The sequence below is a fragment of the Corapipo altera genome, unplaced genomic scaffold (genome assembly GCF_003945725.1).
Source record: "Corapipo altera isolate COAL_440 unplaced genomic scaffold, ASM394572v1 RXGC01000072.1, whole genome shotgun sequence".
Taxonomy (NCBI): Eukaryota; Metazoa; Chordata; class Aves; order Passeriformes; family Pipridae; genus Corapipo; species Corapipo altera.
The window spans coordinates 821,865-842,971 of NW_020884943.1; the positions used below are offsets into that span (position 1 = coordinate 821,865).

The following is a 21,107-nucleotide window of genomic DNA, read 5'->3' on the forward strand; positions in this document are numbered from 1 at the left end:
GCGCTGAGCGAGGCCACCCCACGGGGGACCGGGCACCCCGCGCAGCCCGTGCGGTTGCCGCGCCATCCTCGTCACCGCGGCTGCGGGCGCGCGGGCCGCGGGTGGCGGCGAAATGGCAGCGGTGGGGCGATAAGCGGAGGCCGCCATGTTGTACGGCAAAAAAGGGAGCCGCCATGTTGTACGGCGGCGCTGGCGTGTCGTCACGGCGCGGGGAGGGCGGTTGGATTTGAACGGGGCGGTGGCGACCGGGAGCGGGAAGCGGGGTCGGGAAGCGGGAACGGGGGAGCCCCGCCGCGCCCCCAGCGCGAGGTGAGAGCGGCTGCGGGGCCCAGCGAGGGGAGGAGGCCGTGCTGGGGCAGCGCGGGAGTGACGGCGGCCGTTTGCCCGTGTCCGGGGCAGATCCTGCGAGCGCGGGAGAAGGCGGGAGGAGAAGGTCGGTGCTGCCCCGGGGGAGCCGCTGGATGGGAGGGAGGGCTGAGGCGTGTGGGGATAAACCCCCCGATAAACGCGGTGTGGATCGATGCGAAGTAATTCGTGGCTGGGGAACGTTTTAATGAGGTGTAATTAGTGATACGAGTGATTAATAAGCGCCTGGGCTGTGGCGCGGGGACCGTGAGGGGAAACGGCCCGGGAGCAAAAAGAGACGGGAAAAGGGGCTCAGTCGGCTTGTCCCAATGGGGAAAAGGCCGGGGAGGGCCGGGATGGGCGGCGGGGGATGGACTGGAAGGACTGTGGAGAGATTCTTGTGTTCGCAGTGTCAAGTAGGAGAATAAAGAGGGATCGTTTAAATAAAGAGGGTCGTTTATCAACAAAGTATCCTCCCAGCTCGACGCCATGCTCTCGCCTCTCAAGGAGTGTAGATAATTTCCAGGAAGGATTAGGGAAGAGCGGCTGAGGAGGGTGGCTGGGCTGTGAATTCCGCATTAATAACCCCAAAGGCAGAGCGATCAGGGGTTTTACAGCCACACGCTGCTCTCCCCCAGCCCCTGCACGGCCTGTCGTGTCCCCTGTCCCTTCTCTGTGTGCTCAGCCTGACCCAGGACGGCTGGATTTGCACCCAAAACCTTTGGGACGCTGGCCCGAAAGGTGTCTCTGGATTTGGAGCCCCAGAGCTGCCGGCCCTGGAAGCCAAGGGTCCCTCAGGCTGCTTTGAGCTGGGACCAGCATAAACCTGCTGGTCTTGGTGAGAGGAATGAATGGCTTTAAACCGAAAGAAGGGAGATTTAGGTTGGATATTGGGAAGAAATCCTTCTCTGGGAGGGTGGGGAGGTCCTGGCAAAGGTTGCCCAGAAAAGCTGCGGCTGCCCCATCCCTGAAAGTGTCCAAGGCCGGGTTGGACAGGGCTTGGAACAACGTGGGCTAGTGGAAGGTGTCCCTGCCCATGGCAGGGCGTTGGAATGGGATGGCCTTTTAGGTCCTTTGCAACCCAAACCATTCCAGGATTCCATGAATTACCCTGCAAAAATGAAACAAGAAATCAATAAGGTTCATTCCAGCAAGTCAGCTTCTGTGTACAAATACAGTGTCACTCTCTAAAGCTTTTCTGGTTCTCATTTTTTTATATACCTTCACATGTGACAGTGTCCTAAAAACAGTGTTGTTGTTGGTTTTTTTCTGTTTAGGCAAACAGAAATTTATTGAGGAAAAATACCTACTGGCTTAGTGTTGCCTAAAAATTGTCCTGCCTTAAAATTGTGTTAGAGAATGTTACTTTTCCCTTCCACTATAATTCAAGCTAAATATCTCATATATAACACTATATCATGCAACAGAATTAATATAATACCATATAATTTGAAGTAATACCCAATAATAAATTCCCAATAGCATTTCATGTGATTTAGCATTCTGAACTTTCTTTTTCCTACCCAAGGCTTAGTTTTAGCTTGGAAAATCAGGGTGGGTTTGTGGTTTCCATCAGCTACACTGAGGTAACTGCACTGGTGGACAGGGAGAGCAGTGGATGTTTCTCATCAGAGGGATGTTATCCATGTTCCTGAATTCCTGATAGTTTAAAGAAGGCAGAGCCAGGCTCTTCTGGTTGTATCTAGAGAAGGAACAGGAAGCAACAAGCTGAAATACCATAAATTCACCTTAGAGGGTGAGGAAAGTATTGACTGAAAAATGTCTTGTGTGTCAGAGCAAACTTTGTCTTGGATAAGGTTTGATCACATTTATCTCCAACGGTGACCAGAATCTTAATTTTAGAAGAGAGGCTGCCAATATAATGCTTAAACTGCTATAGCACAGTTTACTGTTAGCACAATATATGTATAATATGGATGTAACAGGAAAACGTGGAATTGAGAGGCCTGTACTTTCTGTAACCAGAGAAAAATGGAGAGAAAAAAATACAGCATCAAAAGCTAATAACTGATTGTGGGTTTATGCTGTTTTCCTTCTGAGGTTCGTTAATGGTTTTGGATTTTGGTTCTGCCTTCTGTAGGGAAAGCACATCCTTCAGCGATGGACAAGATTTACACAGACCTGAACGTGGAAAAGTGAGTTGAAACCTTCTAAGGAATTTTACTGTGTTGTAAATATTGTCCTTTAGAGGCAAAACTTTTCTTAATGCGCTCCAGCATCCCCTGAATGAAATGTGGTTTGCACTGCCAAGAAGAACAGGGAGTTTCTCTGACGGTGCTTGGGAAGCTCTGAGGGGATTTTGTGGCGATGGATGGTCTGGAGATGAACTGACCCTGGGGGTGGGAGGGCAGTCTGAGTTTTCCAAAGCTTATTTCATTGGGAAGCAGTGCTGAAATGATCAATCTGTTCCAAGCAAGTCGTTTATTTGATTTCACACTCATAAAAATAACAGAGAAATCAGTTTATTAACCTCGAAACCATGGCAGGGCTGTTCAGGAAACGCACCTCGGAGCGATTTCATATCCTAATACCCGTTTCCCTTTCTCCCCTCCAGTGATAACACGGAGCACATCAGAGGGAAGAGACTGTCCTCCGTGAGTAACTTACAGCATTCCTCAAAATAAAACTCTGGGAGGGAGGGAAGGAGGAAAGGGAAGCTGGGAGAGGAATTTTTTTTTCCTCACTGGAGTTGAAGAAAAGCATTCCAAAAGAGCCTGTTTGATTGAGAGGCCCTGCTAGCTCCTAGAAACTCTCTCCATTCCAGAAATGAGCTCTTGGAGTTGGAGCTGCTCTTCTCAACTGTTCTATTTTCTTTCAGATTTTAAAGGCTCCACGAAATCCTCTGGATGATCTGGGAAGTGGGAATGAGCTGACCCAGGTAGGTCTGTCGGGTCCTTTCTTCCCGATGGTCCTCGACGTGTTGCTGGTTAAACTGTGTCCCTGGAATAATGCAGGTGGTTTTAATGCACCAATTTTAATAATAGCACACTAGATTTTTTTGGGGGGGGGTCTGTGTTTCATGGAAAGCTGTGCTTATGGATATCAAAGTGTCGTGTGCTTTATTGGCAGGATATTAATATAGAGAGGCGAAGGAAGAGCTCACGCCGTGTCAGCTTTGCCAGCACCATCAAGTAAGTGTGAGCTGAAGGATGCAGGTCTGCAGCCTTTATTTAAGCATGAAATGCTGGGAATAATCTGTTTCCCCCTTATATTACCCTCACTGAATAATCACAAATGATTGCAAGCAGCAAGAAGTTGGTTTTTATATTATATATATTTATGTTTATTTATATATTTATGTTGATTTGGTTCGAACCCTGAAGAGCCATTATTAGTTTTCTCTTCCCAACTGGGAAAAAAAACCCCACAAAAGTAACAGTTCAGTGAATTTAATATAATTAGGAATTTTTCTTTCATGTTCAATATTTAGTGGTTTCCATCTTAAGTATCAAAATGGCATCATGTACTATCATCTCCCTGTAAAACGTGCTTGGGTTCAGTACACTTCTGGCTTTTGATATCTCATTTCAGAACACGTGAAAAAAAATTGAATTTAGGGCTGATTTTTTTTTTTTTAAATTTGCTTTGAAAGAGATGGTTTTGTATTTTAAGAAACTGTTTGGTTTTTTTTTTTTAGCTGCAGAGTCTTCCACCGAGATCTTAAGAACAGCACATCAGAGAGAGAAAATAGAGGTAAAACTCCTTTTTATTCTTCTGATAGGATTCCCAGACTATTAACAACAAGATTTAACTTGGATTTAAGAAGTCAGGCTTGTCAGTCTGGGGAAAGGAACAACATGGTCAGATCTTTGTCCTGTGCTGGCTGAAAACCCCTTGGTCACAGCGTTTTTGTCATGAGAAGACACATGAAGAGAACTTCAGAACAGTTTCTGTGCAGTTCACTCTTGTCTCAGTGTTTTTTAGAGTCAGAATCACATAGGTTAGAAAAGACCTTTGAGATAACCAAGTCCAACCATGATCATGCTTCTCACATTGTAATTTTGTCATGTGTTTGTAATTTTCAGAGCATGCAGCAGATAAGGATGATGTCTTTACTCATCAGTAAGTATCGTGTCTGATGGATATTTGTTGTAATTTGATATTTATTGCTAAACTTTTTCCCTCAGAGGTAGAAAAGACGTTAGTCTGGCCTCGAAGTTCTTGTATATAAAACGCAGTGATGGGATTTTTAAAATTAAAATGACCTGGTGGTAAAATAACAGATTTAGTCACTTTGTATGTGTGAAGGGGAATTTCATAGAATCATAAGTTCTATGAAAAATAAAGAATTGATCTTTCTTACTTGTCACTGAGGAATTAAACTGCCCCTGTATGCTGAGCAGTGGCTTGTGGAATGGTAAGATGAGATAATTTCATGGGGAAATTAAGATTGTGACTCAAATTAGAATATGTTGAAGACAAATACATAATGTCTGGTATCTGCTGCCCAGTCCCACGTGGCATCTGCCATGGAGTTCTGTGCAACACAGTTCTCTGTCTGTTCAGTTTATTGCTCAAGGCTCCTCTTTGAAACCTTTTAACCAACTGAAATATTCCAAACCTTCTAACAAGCTCTTTATCTAACCCGGCTTTTGTAGGGATGAGGAAACTGAAGCTGTTTCGTGTGAGATCACTGGTGAGTTGGGAAATAAAATTATTAGCAAAATGACTCTCTTTATTTAAAACTACTGATTGTGTTTTTAGTAATTTTAGCAGGTCTAAAGTAATCTCCCTGATCTGGGAGGGCTCCTCCTGCATGGGCTTTGTCCCACAAAGCTGTTTACAAGGATCCTGTTGTAGAAGTCTGCGTGGCCCTTCCACGTCCTGAAGGGAGCAAGGAAAATGTTTTTCAGGATATATTTGGGTTTAATTTTGTTTGTTTACTCAGTGCATTGAACTTCAGCACTGTGGATAAAAGAATGAAAAAATAGCACAAGAACTGGAGTATTCCCTTTTCTTTCCACAGGGATGAACACTTTGCTTCACGCCCCCATCCAGGCTTTGGTGCAGCAAACTGAGGTATGTGAAAGCTTTTAGTTCTTTGGTGCTGAAAATACCAGCATCCAAAATATATCACAAGAATTTGTGTGGTAAATGGTGAAAAATGTTGACTGTCTAAAAAATAAACCTTTGTGTATTTGCAGAAAATTCTTTTGCAAGTGAATATTCTCTATTTTGAAGTATTTTCCTACTCTGATAGCCATTAGACTGCAACATGAATAACTCTTGCTTCTCTAACTTCTCAGTACTGAGCTAGTTCCTCTATTCTCTTCAATTCTTGTCTAAGAATATACAAAAGAGCTCATGTTTCAGATGAGTCTGTGTACTTATAAAACAGCAAATATAATTTGAAGTAAACATGAAGCTGTTCTTCCTATATTCATTATACCTGATAGTGTTCTATCTTATTACTGGCCAGTTTTTGCCCCCAGCTTTAAAACTGTAAACCCTCTCTGTTAAAGAGAATAAAGTCTCCCTGATCAGTGGTGGAAAGGTGTTTTAAAACATCCAGCCTGGTGCTGCTGCTTTGGGGCAGGTGCATAATAAACTGGGCAAGGAGAAACCTGTAGTTCCCTAAAATAAAAGGCGGAAATCACATCGCAGAGAAATAGAAAATACTGATCCATAAGGCTCAGTAATTGTTGCTTGCTTACTAAGATGTGGCTGGATATGAAATGTAAAATGAGACACTTTCTCTCATAAACAACCATTTAAATATGGTGAATAATTAAGTCACTGTCCTTTTTTTGAATATGTTATTGCTTATCAGGGAGGCCTGTAATCAGTAGGGGGTTTTTTTGAAAAAGAGAGATATAGAGCTAGAAGCTGAAGACTGCATTAGCCAACTTCTGTTTTAAATAGAATAAACGACTGATCGTTTGTTTTACGTGCCAGTCACTGGGTTCTTCTTTTTTTTCTTTTTTTTTTTTTCTTTTTTTTAAATTTTTTTAGTGGCAGGACGTGGACCAGGCTGTTCTGAGGGCGAGCAGGCAGGACACCACCCTGCTGTTCTCGGAGGAGAACGCGGTGGAGATGACGACCAGTCACACGGCCCTGATCTCCCGGAACCTCAGGGCCCAGCAGGCCGACGGAACCGACAAAGTAGACATCACCTTCCTGGCTGGACTGAGCTCCAGCCACGGCAGGGCAGAAGCCAGCCAGGAATTCGGTTTGCTCCCCGACCCCGCCAACCACCCGTGCCCGTCCCTGGAACAGAAGGAAGAGGCTCCTGCTGTAAAAAAAGTAGATTTCAATGAATTTATGCGGAGCCTGAAGTCAAAGAAGAAGGCACCGAATCCTGCTGAGGGACCTGACAAGGAGAATGTTTTCTTTGCCCCTTGCCAAGGCTTGGAAAACGTGGCAGTATTGCCTGAGGAATTTGTCTATTCCCACGAGACGCTGCACACCTGCAATGTAACACAGGTCTTTCGAGGGCAAGAAGGTGGGATGGAAATGACAAAATGTGAGGCAGCTGGTGTTAGGGTTCCGTTCTCTGGTGTTGGTGAGGCCCCACCGGAGCAGCTGGAGTGTGGGGATGTCACCCAGGCCTTTGTGGATGATGGGATGGACATGACAACCAATCTCACTGCAAAAGTGTCCTTTCCCTGCTCCAGCGTTGGGAATCAAAGTCTCCACTTCCAAAAGGATTCCTCATCCACAGAGTTAGATAATTCTGTGTTGAAGAGAGCATCTAATCAGAACCTGACTCAGCAGGACCCTCAGCTCTGTGCAGACAGGAAAGCAGCAAATGCTGAAGACAGAGGAGGCCCTTCAGTGCTGAGAGGGATGAGACAGGAGGCCAGGGCAATGTCTGCCATCCAGGGAGCTGTGTCCTCTGAGACGGTCTTCCGGGGGGACAAAACTCTTGTGTTTTCTAAATGTGAGGACATGGAAATGACTGGGAATTACACAGACGTCATCTACAACAACAGCACCACGGGAACGGACCCTTTATGTCATAAAACTTGCGAAAAGCCAGGGAGTACAAACCCTGTGCTAGCAGGGAGCAGACACCCAGCACGTGGGAATGGGGACATCCCACAGGGTGTAGCAGCTGGAGATTATGGAGCTGCTGTGTCCTGTAAACCCAGAGCACTTGAACTACCTTCAGCCTCGGATGGACATATGGAAGACATGTCCCAGGCTCACGGTCCTGCTGCAGCAAATGCTGGGTTTGGCTCATGTACAGATTTGGGTGCTCCAAAGAGCAGGTTCCATCCCTCAGCACAGCCCCAGCTGGTTCCTTCAAGTGAGAAGACAGTAATATTCCCAGGAGAAGACATGGACTTGACTAAAACTTGTGTTCAGGAAGACAGAAAGAGTGTTGATAATGAACCTCCTGCTGCAGTGTTTGCCCCTGTCACCTGCAAACCTCATTTTCTGGATAACAGATCCACAGCTTCCAGTGGAGCTGAGCAGGAAGAAATGGAAATAACGAAATGCCACGCTGTTGTCATCGGTGATGAAAGCAGTGGGACAACTGCAGAAACCAAACAAATGCTTTGTAAAATCATTCCAAGAAAGAACCAGAACAAAAATGTCATTGAGGGTGCATATTCCACAGACATGGACAAGGAAAATATTGAGGTGATGAGTATCAATGGGAATATTAAAAGGAGCCAGGCCATTGAAATGAATACTAAAAATCTTCAGATGATTGGAAAAAACAACTTCCAGGCAAGTGATCTGAGTTCCTTTGCCAAGAGCACATTTTTGTTCCAACAGCAAAACAGAGGAGTCCCTGGGAGTGTCGTCACTGACACTGGAGCATCCCTGTCTTTGCGAAGCCAAGAAGTTGTTGTATCACAACCTTTGGAAAAACACCTTCCAAACCCTTCAGTTTCCTGCACGAGCGACAGAACAGTCATGTTTTCAGGTGATCAAAGCATGGACATAACCAAAGCTTATCCTGCTGCCCTTGATGGTGCTCTTATTAACACGGGACAAGGGTCCAATAATAATAATAATCAAAATAACACAGTATCCAAGCAGCTGCAAAACCAGCCCTTCCCATTTTCCGGTCGTCTCGGTGTGGATATCACCAGTCAAACTGCAGCAATGGAACGTGGGGACTTGAACATGAAGAAGCAAGTTGTTACTCCTTTGGCTCCAAGTGGTTCGTTTATTTTCCGTAACAAACCTGCTCCCTCTGGAACGAGAGGAAATGAGCAACCTGGAACAGCCTTGGGAATAAATGCAGATTGCCAAAACTCAGGGAGGCAAGAGAAAACCCACCCTGTGAGGGCAGTAAACAAAGTGCTGCCAACTCAAGTAGATCCTGAGAGACCTTTTCGGACGGGTGAAACACATGCTTCAGGAGAGGACTTAAAACCTCCTCCCTCAGCTGCTGGACTGCGAGCTGGGACATCCCAGCCGCAGAGGGGAAGTTCCCAGTTGCCTTTGTTTGGAGGAAAGTCAGTTGTGGTTCCCTCAGGTGAAAGCATGGACTTGGCTGGAAGCTGCGCGGTGAGGGTTCCAGATTACACCCTCAGTGTTGTTCTATCACAGCCAAAAGCAGCGCCTGGAGACCCTGATCAAGGTGGAAATGAAATCAAGCCCTTAAAAAAGGGGCCCACGATGACAGCGAATAGTCAGGAGCAGCCTGTGGGACAGGAGACCTCCTTGGTGCATGGCAGGAAAACGTTGCCCGTGAGTAGTTTAAAGCATTTTGCTGATGAGAAACCAACCCTGTTTTCAGAAGATGCCGATGTGGACATCACCAGGAGTCACATGATGTCAACAGACAACAGAGTTGTTTTCCAGAGGAAGACTTCAGACGATGCCACAGCCTTGATTTCTGGAGTTCAAACTTGTGTTTTCCCCTCTGACATGGAAATAACTAAGCTCGATCCCTCTGCAGTCAGTAAATCCGTGGGGAAAGCTGCATCTCAGTGGGTACTCAGCACAGCTAAAAGGACTGGAAGGGAAAGCTTGAAGGGAATACCAGGGGAGAGGACTGTTTTGTTTTCCCTGAGCAATGAGGACAATGACACAGAGATGACCCAGAGCCACACGGCTGCCATAGACCACAGGATTGCGCAGGATGAGGGAGGGCTCCATTCCCTCTCTTCAGCTCATCCTGTGAGGAGTGTGATGTTCACAGGGAGCCAGGCTGACGTGGGCATTTCCATGTCTTTCTCTGCTGATAAAACCACAGGAATAGTTGTTCGTGGTGTTCAGCCAAACTCTGGTGAGGAGGCTGGACTTCCCAACAGCCAAGTTACGATGTTTCCTGAGGATGACATGGAAATGACCAAACCCTCCCACGGAGCTTTGGCAGAGAACCCCCTGCGGGGCTGGCAGCCTGTTCCCTCCACCTCCACAGTCCTGTTCTCCAGTTACCAGGATGCCATGGAAGTGACCGGGTCTCACTCCATTCATCCAGGTATCGGAGGAGATTCCTGTGAGGACGGATGGATCCTGGCGGAGCAGGGTGGGCAGGAGGCTGCTGCAGGGGGCACAACAGTCGGTTTTGCTTTGGCTGAGGATATGGAGATCACCAAAACTCACACAGCACGGGACCCACAGCCCATTCCAGCCATTCCTGCCGATAAAACCGTTGTGTTTGCCCTCCACCAGGATGACATGGAAATCACTGCATCCCATACTGCTGCTGTTAACAACAATATCGATGGATTTGAGGCCCACCCGAGCACTCAGCACTTACCACAGCACACACACGCTGTGTTGGGATCCTCCAGGGGTGACATGGATTCCTCACAAACAAGAGACCTGAACTCTGAATATCCCACAAAACCTAAGGATCAGCCCAGCATTTCCTCTTCTGCCTCATCAGCCTCAGCGTTTCCTAATGAGAAGGGAGCCACCAAGGCCCCCAGTGGCACAACACCAGATTCCATTTATTCTGTCTCACTTCTAGAAAAGCCTATGGATTTCCAGGCACCACGAGATTGTGGCCTTCCCATGGGGGATTCTGTCCCTCTAAGCAGGCAGCTGGATTTCACACAGCCAGAAAACCTGCAGTCAAAGGGAGCATCTTTGGAGCTCCCAGGTAATGGTCCTGTGGATTGCAGAGAAGGAAGCGGTGATTTGGAATCCCATGTTGCCTTTCCCATCCAGGGATCAGATCCTTTGAAGGGTTCCCCGGATTCTTCTGGTACTTGGAGAAGCCAAGTAGTGAAAGAGGATTTGTCTCAACGTGGAGATTCAGCTCCAGATTTGGGCTTGGCTGGAGCAAGCCTCATTCCAGGTGCTAACAAGGAATCCAAGGAAAATGAGGAGCTGTCAGCCAAAGGGGAGACGCCTCCACAAGACTCTCAAATAAACTCTGAACAAACCGAGCAACCTTTGGTCAGTGACAATCTTTCACTGGAATTAATGGGTATTTTAAATGTTTGTTCAAAACTGAAGGATCTGAGAAGGAAATCTGCAGCTTTCTCCATTTCCCAAACTGCTTTTCCTGACCAGTTACCCAAATCCTCAGCTCAGCCAGAGGATACCTTGAGGTTGGGAAAAACCGCTGTCAGTGAAGCAAATAACTCCTCTGATAGCAAAGAGCCGGAGAACACAGGTCTGGAATCTGGAGCTGCTCCCATAGGCATGGCACCTCAGGATAAATATCCAGGAATAAATATCCCTCTGGGTATTTTCCAGCCTAAATTGCCAAACAGGAGGAATTCTTCTGTTTCCACTGTACAAGACATAAATGCGAAATCAGACAGAGCAGAAGCCCCAGTTCCAGTAAATGCTGGGGAAACCCCAGGTAACAAATCCACCAGGCAGAACTTCAGCCCCTCTCACTTCATAGCAGAAGAATTTCTCCCCGTGTGCCTGGAAGAAATGGATTCCAATGAATCTGTCAGCTCTGAACTCGTGGAAAAGGTTTGTGAGGACGTAAGCAAAAAACAAATCTGCCACCAGGAAGAGGATCTTTTTGAAGAGACGAAAAATCACAACACCAAAAGATCTTTGGAACAAGATAAAGAGGGTCTTCAAAGCCCAAAGAAGGTCAAGAGGCATGAAAATGTGGATGTTGAAGCACAAGACTTGCAGGTGAGCCTTACCCCTCACTGTAAGGATTACACCAACAGGGCTTTGGGTTAAATTTTTGGGGTGTAAGTGGATCTGTTGGCAGTTTTCCTTGCTTTTCTTAACTGCTGGTTTGCTGTCATTTTCCTGTGTCGTTGCCTGTGTTTTTCATTGTTTTGCCAAAATAGAATAATCAGATTGATTATTCAACATTCCTTAACCAGGCAAAATGGGCAGAATAAGGCATTTGCCAGTTTTAAATCATTGTCTCCACAGTATCCTTTTAATTGTTTCTCAACTAAATGCTCTTAGTCCTCTGAACTAAACTATTTGCTAGTTTTGACTTAGGTTATAGTGAGGCCTAAAGTAATTATCTATAACCCAAGCATGGCTGTTTAGTTTGAATTAATTTTGTTATAGACAGCACAAATTGCAGTTGAATCAAGAAAATCTGTGCAAAGACAGAACATCCATCTGACCTTAAAAATAACTTTGTAATCGTCAGTATAAAATATATATAAAATATAAAGATCTAAAATGTGTGCAACAATCTGAATTGTGAAACAATTCTGAATGTCAAGAAACCACTACAATAAACCACTTAGATTGTTTCATATAACTATATTAACTTTTTTTTTTAATTTGTTAATGTTAGGTTACTTTTGCTGCTGTGCCTCAGAACCAAGTAGAAGTTGATGAAGGTGGAGAACCTCCAAATCTCTCAGCTAAAATCCCTGACTGTCCTCAAAGCAGTGCCAGCAGCTCCCTGGATTCTGTTAGGGCTGACGCAGAATTAACAAGTAAGGCTCCCCTTGGGATAAGAGTCCCAAAGCTTGTGTTCTCTACCCTGTTAAAATATCATTAACCTCACCAATATTCCCCCTTTTTCCTTTCTGTTCTCTTTTCCCAGTCCAGCCCAGCAGTCATGTGGAGTCCCAGCTTCTCTCAGACAGCGTTTGTGAAGACAATTTATGGGAGGTATGTACAGAGGCTGGAAGACACCAACTTCTTGTCCTAACAGGAAAATACTGGTGTGTGTTATACACCGGTAACTGTCCTTGCTTAAAAAACAGACTTATCTGTACATTTTTCCCCAAATTTGCAGAAATTTCAGAGTGGTGCTGTCACAGTTGGGGAGTTTTTTACCCTTCTCCAAGTCCACGTTCTGGTTCAGAAGCCCCGGCAGAGCCACCTGCCAACCAATGTGAGTGTCTCTCCTTTGACAGGAGCAATATAATTGACCTTAAATTATATCCCTTTGTGGGTTTGGGTTTTAATTTTTAGCAACTCAAAGGACTTTAAGTGAAAAACAGAAGATTTGTGTCTCCTCACCAAATACCATCTACTCGGGATTGCTGTTCTTGGATATATATGCTAATTCTTGCTTTTTTAGCTTCTTTTGAGGATGATAAATTTGAAAGTAAGAATTAGGAACTCAGTCTAGTCTTTTCACTTTATCTTTTCACTGTGTCCATCTACTGACTGCAGCTACTACTCTGCACTCCTACTACCTGTTGTATTCTCTCCTTCAGAAATGCTGCACCATGACATCGCTGCTCTTTGTTTCCTCCCCTGAAGAAAAGGGGAAGAAATAAAGAACAGAAGTTTGACTTCTAAATCTCTTCCGTTTTTATTTAAACTGCTGATCCAGCTTAGTTACAGTTGACTTTACAAATTTATTCATACTGAGCTGTCTCTAGATATTCATCAGGCTTAATAACTCTACTGCTGTGCATTAGTGACTGATGAAAACCAGACACCACCCCTCCAAAAGCCCCTGAAAACTTTCCCTGAAAGGGTGGAATTAATTGATGTCAGTTATTTATGAGCTTTACTATATGGCCATCTTAGGCTGAAATACCCCCCTCATATTTGTTTGTGGAATAAAGCTCAATAAGGCTTTATTCTGGGAACTTTGATTCTGAATTAAGCATAGTCAGCTTGTTTTATTGTGGAGCACTCTTGTTACCTGCATAACACACAGATGTTTTTAAAGCCTTCATCTAAAAGGGAGTGAACCTCTTTCAACATTTAATTTATTCTTTTGAGCTCTAGTGATGAGACACATGTCCCAAAAGGAAGCGTGAGGAAACACAAGGCATGAAAACGAAATTGAGTTGATTGGAAGTTACTATTTCTGAAAAATATGGGGGGGGTTTCCCCTCTTTTTCCCTGTTTTTCCCAGTGTGCAGTGAGTGCATCTCCTACCCCAGAGGATCTCATCTACAGCCAGTACGTTCACCGGCCCAAGCTGAGGATTTATGAGGAGGATTGCCAGGCCCTGTCTCAGAAAATAGATGAGTGAGTGCTTTTCCAGTCACACACTGTATCAGTAATTTCATTCCTTCACCTCTGCTTGCATGCAAATGCCCTGAAGAAAACTTCATACATTACATACAGAGAAAATAAAACCACAGTTAACCTTCTTTATGCCAGTGGAAATTTTATTACAGATTTAGAAATTAATTGTATAAACACCAGTGTGACCAATGCAATTGCAACAAGGCTTACAACTTTTTTTTTTTCTGTATTTCAGGTTAAAAACATATGCAAATGTCCAGGATCAACTCCTGGTGAATGTGAACAGGAGTTTGTGGGAAGTAATGAGAACCTGCTCTGATGAAGAGGTAATGCTGCATGGAGAGGGAATGCTTACACATAATGAACAAGTGGTTGATTTATGTATTCCAATAAAATAAGAACCAGAATGGTCACAAAATCACAACAGGTGAAACAAGGCCAAATATTTTCTGAATGGAAAACTTCTAAGAATTTCCAGCATGTCAGAAGAATACAAGGATATGTGTCCTTTAAAATATATTAAAGGGGGGAAAATTACCCAAAATTATTTGCATTTAAAACCCAGAGTCATTATAAAAGTGTCCCACTAGAATTGAGAAGGAAGATCAAGAGATACTGTTTTCTGTGGTTCTAATGCCAAGGATAAACAAGAATAAAGATCTAGTCCATTGCCAAGGATAAACAAGAATTCAGATCTAGTCCATGAAAATAAAGAGTCAAAATTGATCAAAGACAGTATTTTTCATAATTCATATTTAGATATAGGATATCACTACAGTTTGGTTGTGAACTAGAGTCAGGAATGGTTATATTCCCATTCACTTTCTCTTCTGTATTTCCCATTGATTGCAGCTGAAGAACTTCGGAGCTGAACTGAACAAAATGAAATCCTATTTCACCAAGGAGAGTAAAATTTTGGCTCACAATGAGAAGGAGACATTGTACAGCAAACTGGTGCAGAGTGCCCAGGTAAGGAGCCACAGCTCTGCAGAGATTTGGCTTTAAAAAAGGAACTTCTACCATATTTCTTGTCTTTAACTGCGTGGGAGCTTAATTATTTTAGTGTGCATTCTCCTGGAAGTTTTGTCCTTTTAAACACATTTCCCTTCTATTCATATGCAAATTTGATTATCTTTAGGGTCCTTTCCAACCCAATCCATCCATGCAGGGATTCTCTGATAAGTAGCAAGGAAATGACACAAGTAATGCATTGTGACAGGATCAGAAATTTGTATCTATTAATTCATTTATTTCCATGTCTTATCCCTCATTAGGGAGATACAAGTAAGTATTTAGTACTTGCTTACACATGGCCACTGCTTGTCTGTTGCCTCTTCCCTCTAATGACAGATTCTATCAGCTTCTTTAATTAATGAGCAAATAAAGAGCCACATGGTGATCCCAGAAGAAAATTCAGCTTGTTAAAAAATATCACTGACTCAAGTACAACTTTCCCATCTTAGGAACAACATGGAAAGCTCCAGGCGAGAATAGAAAAGGTGGATGAGCTGCTGAAGGAGGCAGAGAGCTGCCTGGTTGCTCTGGAATCAGGTGTGTGTTTCCAAACAGGTGACTTATTCTAATTTCTCCCCCCCCTTTTTTTTTTTCTCCAGAGCTGCTTTCAAAAGGTCAGTTCAGGATTCTGTGTTTGTGATGGTTTGACACAAGCTGCTGTCAGAACTTGGCATTGCTGCGTAACAATGCTCTGTATCTTCAAGTCTTTTCTTCCAGTGCCTTAAGTAGAAACCACATTGCACCAGTAGCAGCTTTGAAACAATGCAATAAAAGGAGCTTTCCCTGTTATTACCACTTTTAGAGGGTTTTTTTGTAGATACTTTCCCATATTTTTGTACATTTTTCTTAGTTACCCTTGAAATACTGAGATTTCTAGAGCCCACAAACAAAACAGACTCTTAAGTATTGAATCTGCGAGTTCTGCACAGACCTAATATTTCTTTCCCCTAGATTCTTTCTGGGATGAAGGGGATGAAGTGGAAGGAGGGCAGAGCCTACAGAAAGGTAACAGAACCAGCTGAATGCACTTTTCGTTTGGTCCTTTAAATTTTGGAGAGGATGATACTGAACCCCTCATCCTGATGTATCAGCTCTGAAAGAGATGCAAACACTGCTGTATTTTCTGCATTGCATGTAGCTAATTATACAGATGTTAATGGATGCAAATGCCTGTTTTTCCCCTGGAAACATGGAATTCAGAACTTGCTACAGTGTGACTTGAGGAGTCATATTCAGCTGTCATAGTCAGCACATTAATTGTTCAATGATTACAACCTTTGACCCCATATCCAGGCAGGGGTAACAGCCACCAAGTTGAGATCCTTCCTGTTTTTAAGAACAGTGAGTGCACAGCAGATTAGGGCTTTTTATGCTGCTCCTTTCTCCTATTTTCCCTTCTTTTCTCATTTTTTCCCTTTCTATTAGAACTGAAAAGCCTCAGAGCCCAAGAAGAGGAACTTCAGAGGTAAGATGTCAGAGGGGATGTCAAGGATGTCACAGTATCATGTGCACACTAAGTTTTTAGAGGGTTGGTGTGTTTTTAACTACGGTGCCACATCCCATGGGATTGGTTTATCCTTGCAGGGAACTGTCAGAGATGGAGACTGAGGATGAGCAGATGCTGGTTCAGATGGATGAGCTCAAGAAGGCTGAAAAGAACTGCTGGGAAATCGTGGAGAAATATGAGTAAGGAAAACACCCTCAGGTTTATTTTTTTTATTAGCTATTTCTGGGGACTCAGATTTGTACATAAATGTGGTGGGTTTGGTTTTCCTTGTTATTTGATGTGGGAAATCTTGGGATGCCCATCTCCTTGCAGCCTAGGATAAGGAATAAAGCCTTGGAGAACTTCCATGTGTTATTCCACCAACAGCTTTGCCGTGGTGCTCTGTGTTGCAACATCCAGCTCTTCCCCAGTTCCAAAATTAACATTTATATAAAATGTATGGTATTATACTTGCATTCCTAACAAATTTTTACATTCTGTTGGAATGTTAGAATCTGCTTGGAACTGGAAAATTCACTGGTATATTATGTGGTAAGAGTTGCAAGTGCATTTAATGCTCTGATCTTTGTCCCTCAGGAAATTGTTTGGTTTGGTTGGTTGAAACTTGGGGTGATGGTGGGGTTTTTTTTTTTCCCTTTTTCAGCTTCACTGAGTGGGAGATTGCAGAATGGAGTGAGCAGCAGGCAGTCTTTAATTTTCTTTATGATTCTGTGGAACTCACAGTCGTGTTTGGACCCCCAATAGGTGAGTCACAACAAGGGTAGGTCTATGTTTTATGAATTTGAAATGTTAGTTATAGAATAGAAACCTGAAATTTCCACATTTGTAAAGATCTGCTGAAAGGAAATACAAACTATACTCCACTGGGTAAGCTGAGATAGGTGGCATGGCTTTGAATGTGTTTTTCATATGAAAATTCAGAAATGTAATGGATGGCTATTTCTGCAGAGGAAGAGCTGTAACTCCAGAACTAAGTATGGAAATAACTGGGGGTTTTTTTCTCCTTTCCTTCTCAGATGGTGATGATTTTGGTGTAGATCCTTCCAGAACCATCGTTAGCCTGAACTTCGAGTGTTTCCTGGATGGTGAGATATTTTTGGGTAGCTTGAAAGTTGCAGCCCTGCTACTCTGTTGTTGGGAAGACTCTAAGTTCGTGCTTTACCTGCAAATGCTCTATGAAATGGCTTTTCAGAGGTTCCTGGCAATGTGGGTTTTTTTTTTCTTTTGTGTTACAGTGGAACAAGCTCCACCCTCCTCGTGTTTAGTCCAAAGGCTCATCTTTCAGTTTATTGAAAGTCAGGGAAGCTGGCAGGAAAAGTGTCCCACGCTGTACTACTTGCCCCAGGTAACATTCCAGGGAATCTTGTAAGACTCTGAAAAAAAACCCTTAAATCTTTTTCTGTCACAGAGAAAATAGGGCTGATCCTGAGAACCAAAGCACCTTAATGAAAGCTTCAGCAATGCAAGCCAAAACCTGCTTCAGGAATATTCTGAGGTGTGAGGGTAAATACCTGCCCCTGAAAGCAGGAGTCCTAAAAGCTGGAGTTTATTAAAAGCCTTTTTTTTTTTTTTTCCTGCTATAGAAATAAAGAATTAAGCTGAAGGCCGTTCTGCCTCCTAAAGAATGTAGGTTTAAATTGCCAACCCAAACTTCTTCTGGGTTCCTGCCTGGCTGTGACAAGCCCATTGACAAAGGAGAAACTTAAAGCAAAAAATGTACATTTGTTATACTTGTACAGTTTCATTTTTTTTCCATCCAGACTGAGATAGCAGTTAAACTACCCTTATTTTTTATACTTTCTAGGATAAACTGTGTTTTCAAGTGTCACGTAGTCACCACCTGGGTGTTTGATGTGGTTCCTTTTCTGATTGCCCCCTCAGGTTCTCCATGACATCTCCTTGGTGGTGAATCGTTGCAAAATCTTGGGAGAAGAGATGGAATTTCTGGAGAGATGGGGTGGAAAATTCAATCTCCTGAAGACAGATATCAAAGACACAGAGTGAGTAACTTCAGGTTATTGTGATGGGATTCTTGGGGCAGTTGGACTTTGATCCTCATGGGTCCCTTCCAACTCAGGTTATTCCGTGATTCCATAAGATGGGCTTCACAGCAGTCCTTCAGAGGCTGTTTGTGGATAATCAGGAACAAAACTGAAATATTTTCAAATTGGTTTTGTTGAAGTTGAGCTTTCATGCTGCTGTTTTGGACAGCAGTTTAATTTATTTCCATACACTTGAAGATGTACATACATAAATACATATTATAGTATCCAAATGCATGGAAATGAAGCTTTTCATGGATCCAGCCACTTCCTGACTACCAGACAACCTCTCCTTCCTTGCTGTTTTCCTGCTTGACTTGACTCTGAAATATTTAGGCCGAATTGTAGCAGTGCAAAGGAAATAGAACCAAGAGTTAACAAGTAGCTTAGGGCTTTGTTTCTTTTAATCTCTCTGCGTCAGCCAAGCAGAATCAGTCACTGAAGGATGGATGCACTGAAACTAAAGTTTACTTTCTTTACTTTTCATTTTCTCTTGCTAATTCTCGATTTTGTGGCATGTCCCAGTGCCAAGACAAATACAGCTTCACCTCATCCTTCCATTATTCATGTATATCTTTAATTAAGAAGTGTCCAATAATTAGCTTGCTCTGCCCACCTTGGTGCTGTTCCCAGAGGTTATTCTAATTTTGTAGTTCCCTTTGCAAGAGTGAAAAAAATCCCATGGAATTGGAGGCAAGTCAGTCCTACTTAAAACTTTGGAAAACTTCAGCTACCTGGGAATATTTTATGCTAACTAGAAAACATGTATTTTGTTATCAGTCTCTGTTATTCTCTGTTATTAGTCTCTGTTCTCCCGTAATTTTTGGGTGGTTCTGTATTAACTTTTCCCGTGAGGGAAGTTGGGGCTTTGGATTCTGAGGTGTTGGTAAAGTGCAAAGGGTCTCTTTATCTGATTTCTGCAGTTCCTGTGGGTCTGTGCTGGAACTCTTTGGAAGTTCCTGAGCTTTGCTGCGTCAGTGACATCATTTATTCCCACTCCTGGCCCCAATTCCAAGGCGGAAGCAGCACATTTGACTATTTTGCCTGGATCTTTGTGTTTGTTCCACAGGGTGAAGCTTTTGTTCTCCACTTCCGCAGCTTTTGCCAAGTTTGAGTTGACTCTGTCTCTCTCTCCCGACTATCCATCTGCTCCACTTCCCTTCAGTGTCCAAACCCACATCGGGAATATCGGGTGAGTTGAACAAGCACCTCTCCACATGACCTCTTTCCATGCTAGGGATGGGGAATTAAGCTCTCCAGATCCTCTCCAACACTTGTGATCCTTTCATCTTCCCCAGGAAGGAGGAAATTTCTGCTGTTCTCTCCAGCGTTCCAGTTGGTCACCACTATCTGCAGAGAATAATCACTCTGATCCATCAGAATCTGCTCCAGGATCCCAGATGATCCACTGGATGCATGGGCAAGCCTGAAGCAGTCAGAATGGATAGTCTTTGAGTTTATTCTTGTGAGAATTCCAGCTGTCTCTCACCAGAATGGGAATGCTGTTACGCCCCCCAGCTCTAGTATTCCTGCCTACTTAGTATTCTTGTAGTTTGCACCAAGTATTCTACTTGGTGTAGACTACGAGTTTTACAAAAGCAGAGGTGTCTAAAGAGGAGAAGGAAGAAATTCCTATGTCCTTTGTAAATCCAGGCTGCCTTTCGTCTTCTCTCAGTCACTCCAGGGGATCGTGACCTCCTCGGAATGTCATTCCTAACATGGATATTCTTCTGCCTTAGCCTGTTAATTTAGTTCTGGGGTGATTTACAAAGCTCTTGGACAAAGCAATGATGAGGATTCTCTAAATTAACTGGACTGGAGTTTACTTCCACTGTCATAATTTCATTACCATGAACTAAATTGCAGATCCCACCAGGTCTGCTCTTTATCCATCTGCTGGAGCCTCTCCCAGTTCGGACACTATATCCCTGCATCTGATTCATTAACCAATTAACCTGTAGCAAATAACCATGTGGCCAAAGTCAGAAATATTTTTGGAATTAAGACTAAACATCCCTTAGCTTGAGCACTGACTTTGGGATGGAACGGCCCCAAAGCCTTTGGTGTGACTGAAGTTTGTTCTGAGGTTCAGTGTCACTCCAGCACAATCTCAGGATGCTGGTGCATTGTCCCAGTTTGGAACGCCTTGGGATTTTAGTAAGGAGACAGAGCTCCTTAAATTTAGGAGTATCTGTAAGATCTAGCTTGGTTTTATGTATATCTTGTATATTATGTGGGTTTTGCTGTTGGATCTGGTCTCCCCCTGGCCGAGTTATGGAGCAGAAGCACCAACCCTGGCCCAGCTCTCCGTTCCCCAGCTGCAAATCTTCGTATCCTGTAAAATATGTTGAATTTAAGAATGTTTCCCCGTGTTTCAGTTTTTATATATTTTGTGTTTTTATAAGTTTTCCTCCTGTTTGGAAGGGGGAAGTTCATTAAATGTTGGAATTAGCACCTTTCCTGCTTCCAGTGGGGATTATTGGCTGCTGTATTTAAACCGCTGACTGCAAATTTGATACTGATATTGAAATAATTTTGTTAAATACTTCGGGAAGACTTTTCATAATATGAAAGAAAAGGGGAGAAAAAGGGAAAAAGAAGAAAGTGGGGGGAAAAAAAAAGAGAAAATAAAATGGGGGGAAAAAAAGATAATAGAAGAAAAGGAAAGGAAATTGGAAAGAAAGGCCGCGCTGCCCCACGGCTGGTCCCCATGAGCCCAGCCCATCCCATCGCATCCCATTCCCATCCCATCCCATTCCCATCCCGTCCCTTCCCCTCCCGTTCCCGGAGCCGTTTCCCGCGCGCGCTCCCGAGCGGGGCGGGGCCTCTGCGCGCGCAGGCGGGCGCGTCACGTGACGGGGCGGCGGGAGCGTCCGAACGGCCGGGAC

At 43.8% G+C, this 21,107-nt stretch overlaps 1 protein-coding gene across 4 annotated transcripts; it reads left to right on the top strand.

The window, feature by feature from the left end:
• Positions 1-230: 230 nt before the first annotated feature.
• Positions 231-20,666, top strand: KNL1 (kinetochore scaffold 1). Of its 4 annotated transcripts, XM_027662079.1 has the most exons (27): positions 392-433; positions 1,922-2,101; positions 2,447-2,501; positions 2,921-2,960; positions 3,185-3,244; positions 3,436-3,497; positions 4,004-4,059; positions 4,392-4,428; positions 4,965-5,002; positions 5,333-5,385; positions 6,319-11,379; positions 12,011-12,155; positions 12,266-12,333; positions 12,461-12,559; positions 13,541-13,656; positions 13,892-13,982; positions 14,509-14,625; positions 15,120-15,207; positions 15,622-15,675; positions 16,096-16,135; positions 16,255-16,356; positions 16,821-16,921; positions 17,194-17,262; positions 17,413-17,522; positions 18,059-18,177; positions 19,289-19,411; positions 19,518-20,666. In XM_027662079.1, the coding sequence occupies exons 3-27, from the start codon at positions 2,467-2,469 to the stop codon at positions 19,621-19,623; spliced, it is 6,990 nt and encodes a 2,329-aa protein (XP_027517880.1). In that variant the 5' UTR covers positions 392-433; positions 1,922-2,101; positions 2,447-2,466; the 3' UTR covers positions 19,624-20,666. The 4 variants fall into 4 exon arrangements, with proteins under 4 accessions (XP_027517879.1, XP_027517883.1, XP_027517884.1 ...); XM_027662078.1 differs by lacking the exons at positions 392-433; positions 1,922-2,101 and adding an exon at positions 231-309; XM_027662082.1 differs by lacking the exon at positions 1,922-2,101 and having other exon boundaries at positions 335-433.
• The last annotated feature ends 441 nt before the right edge of the window (positions 20,667-21,107 follow it).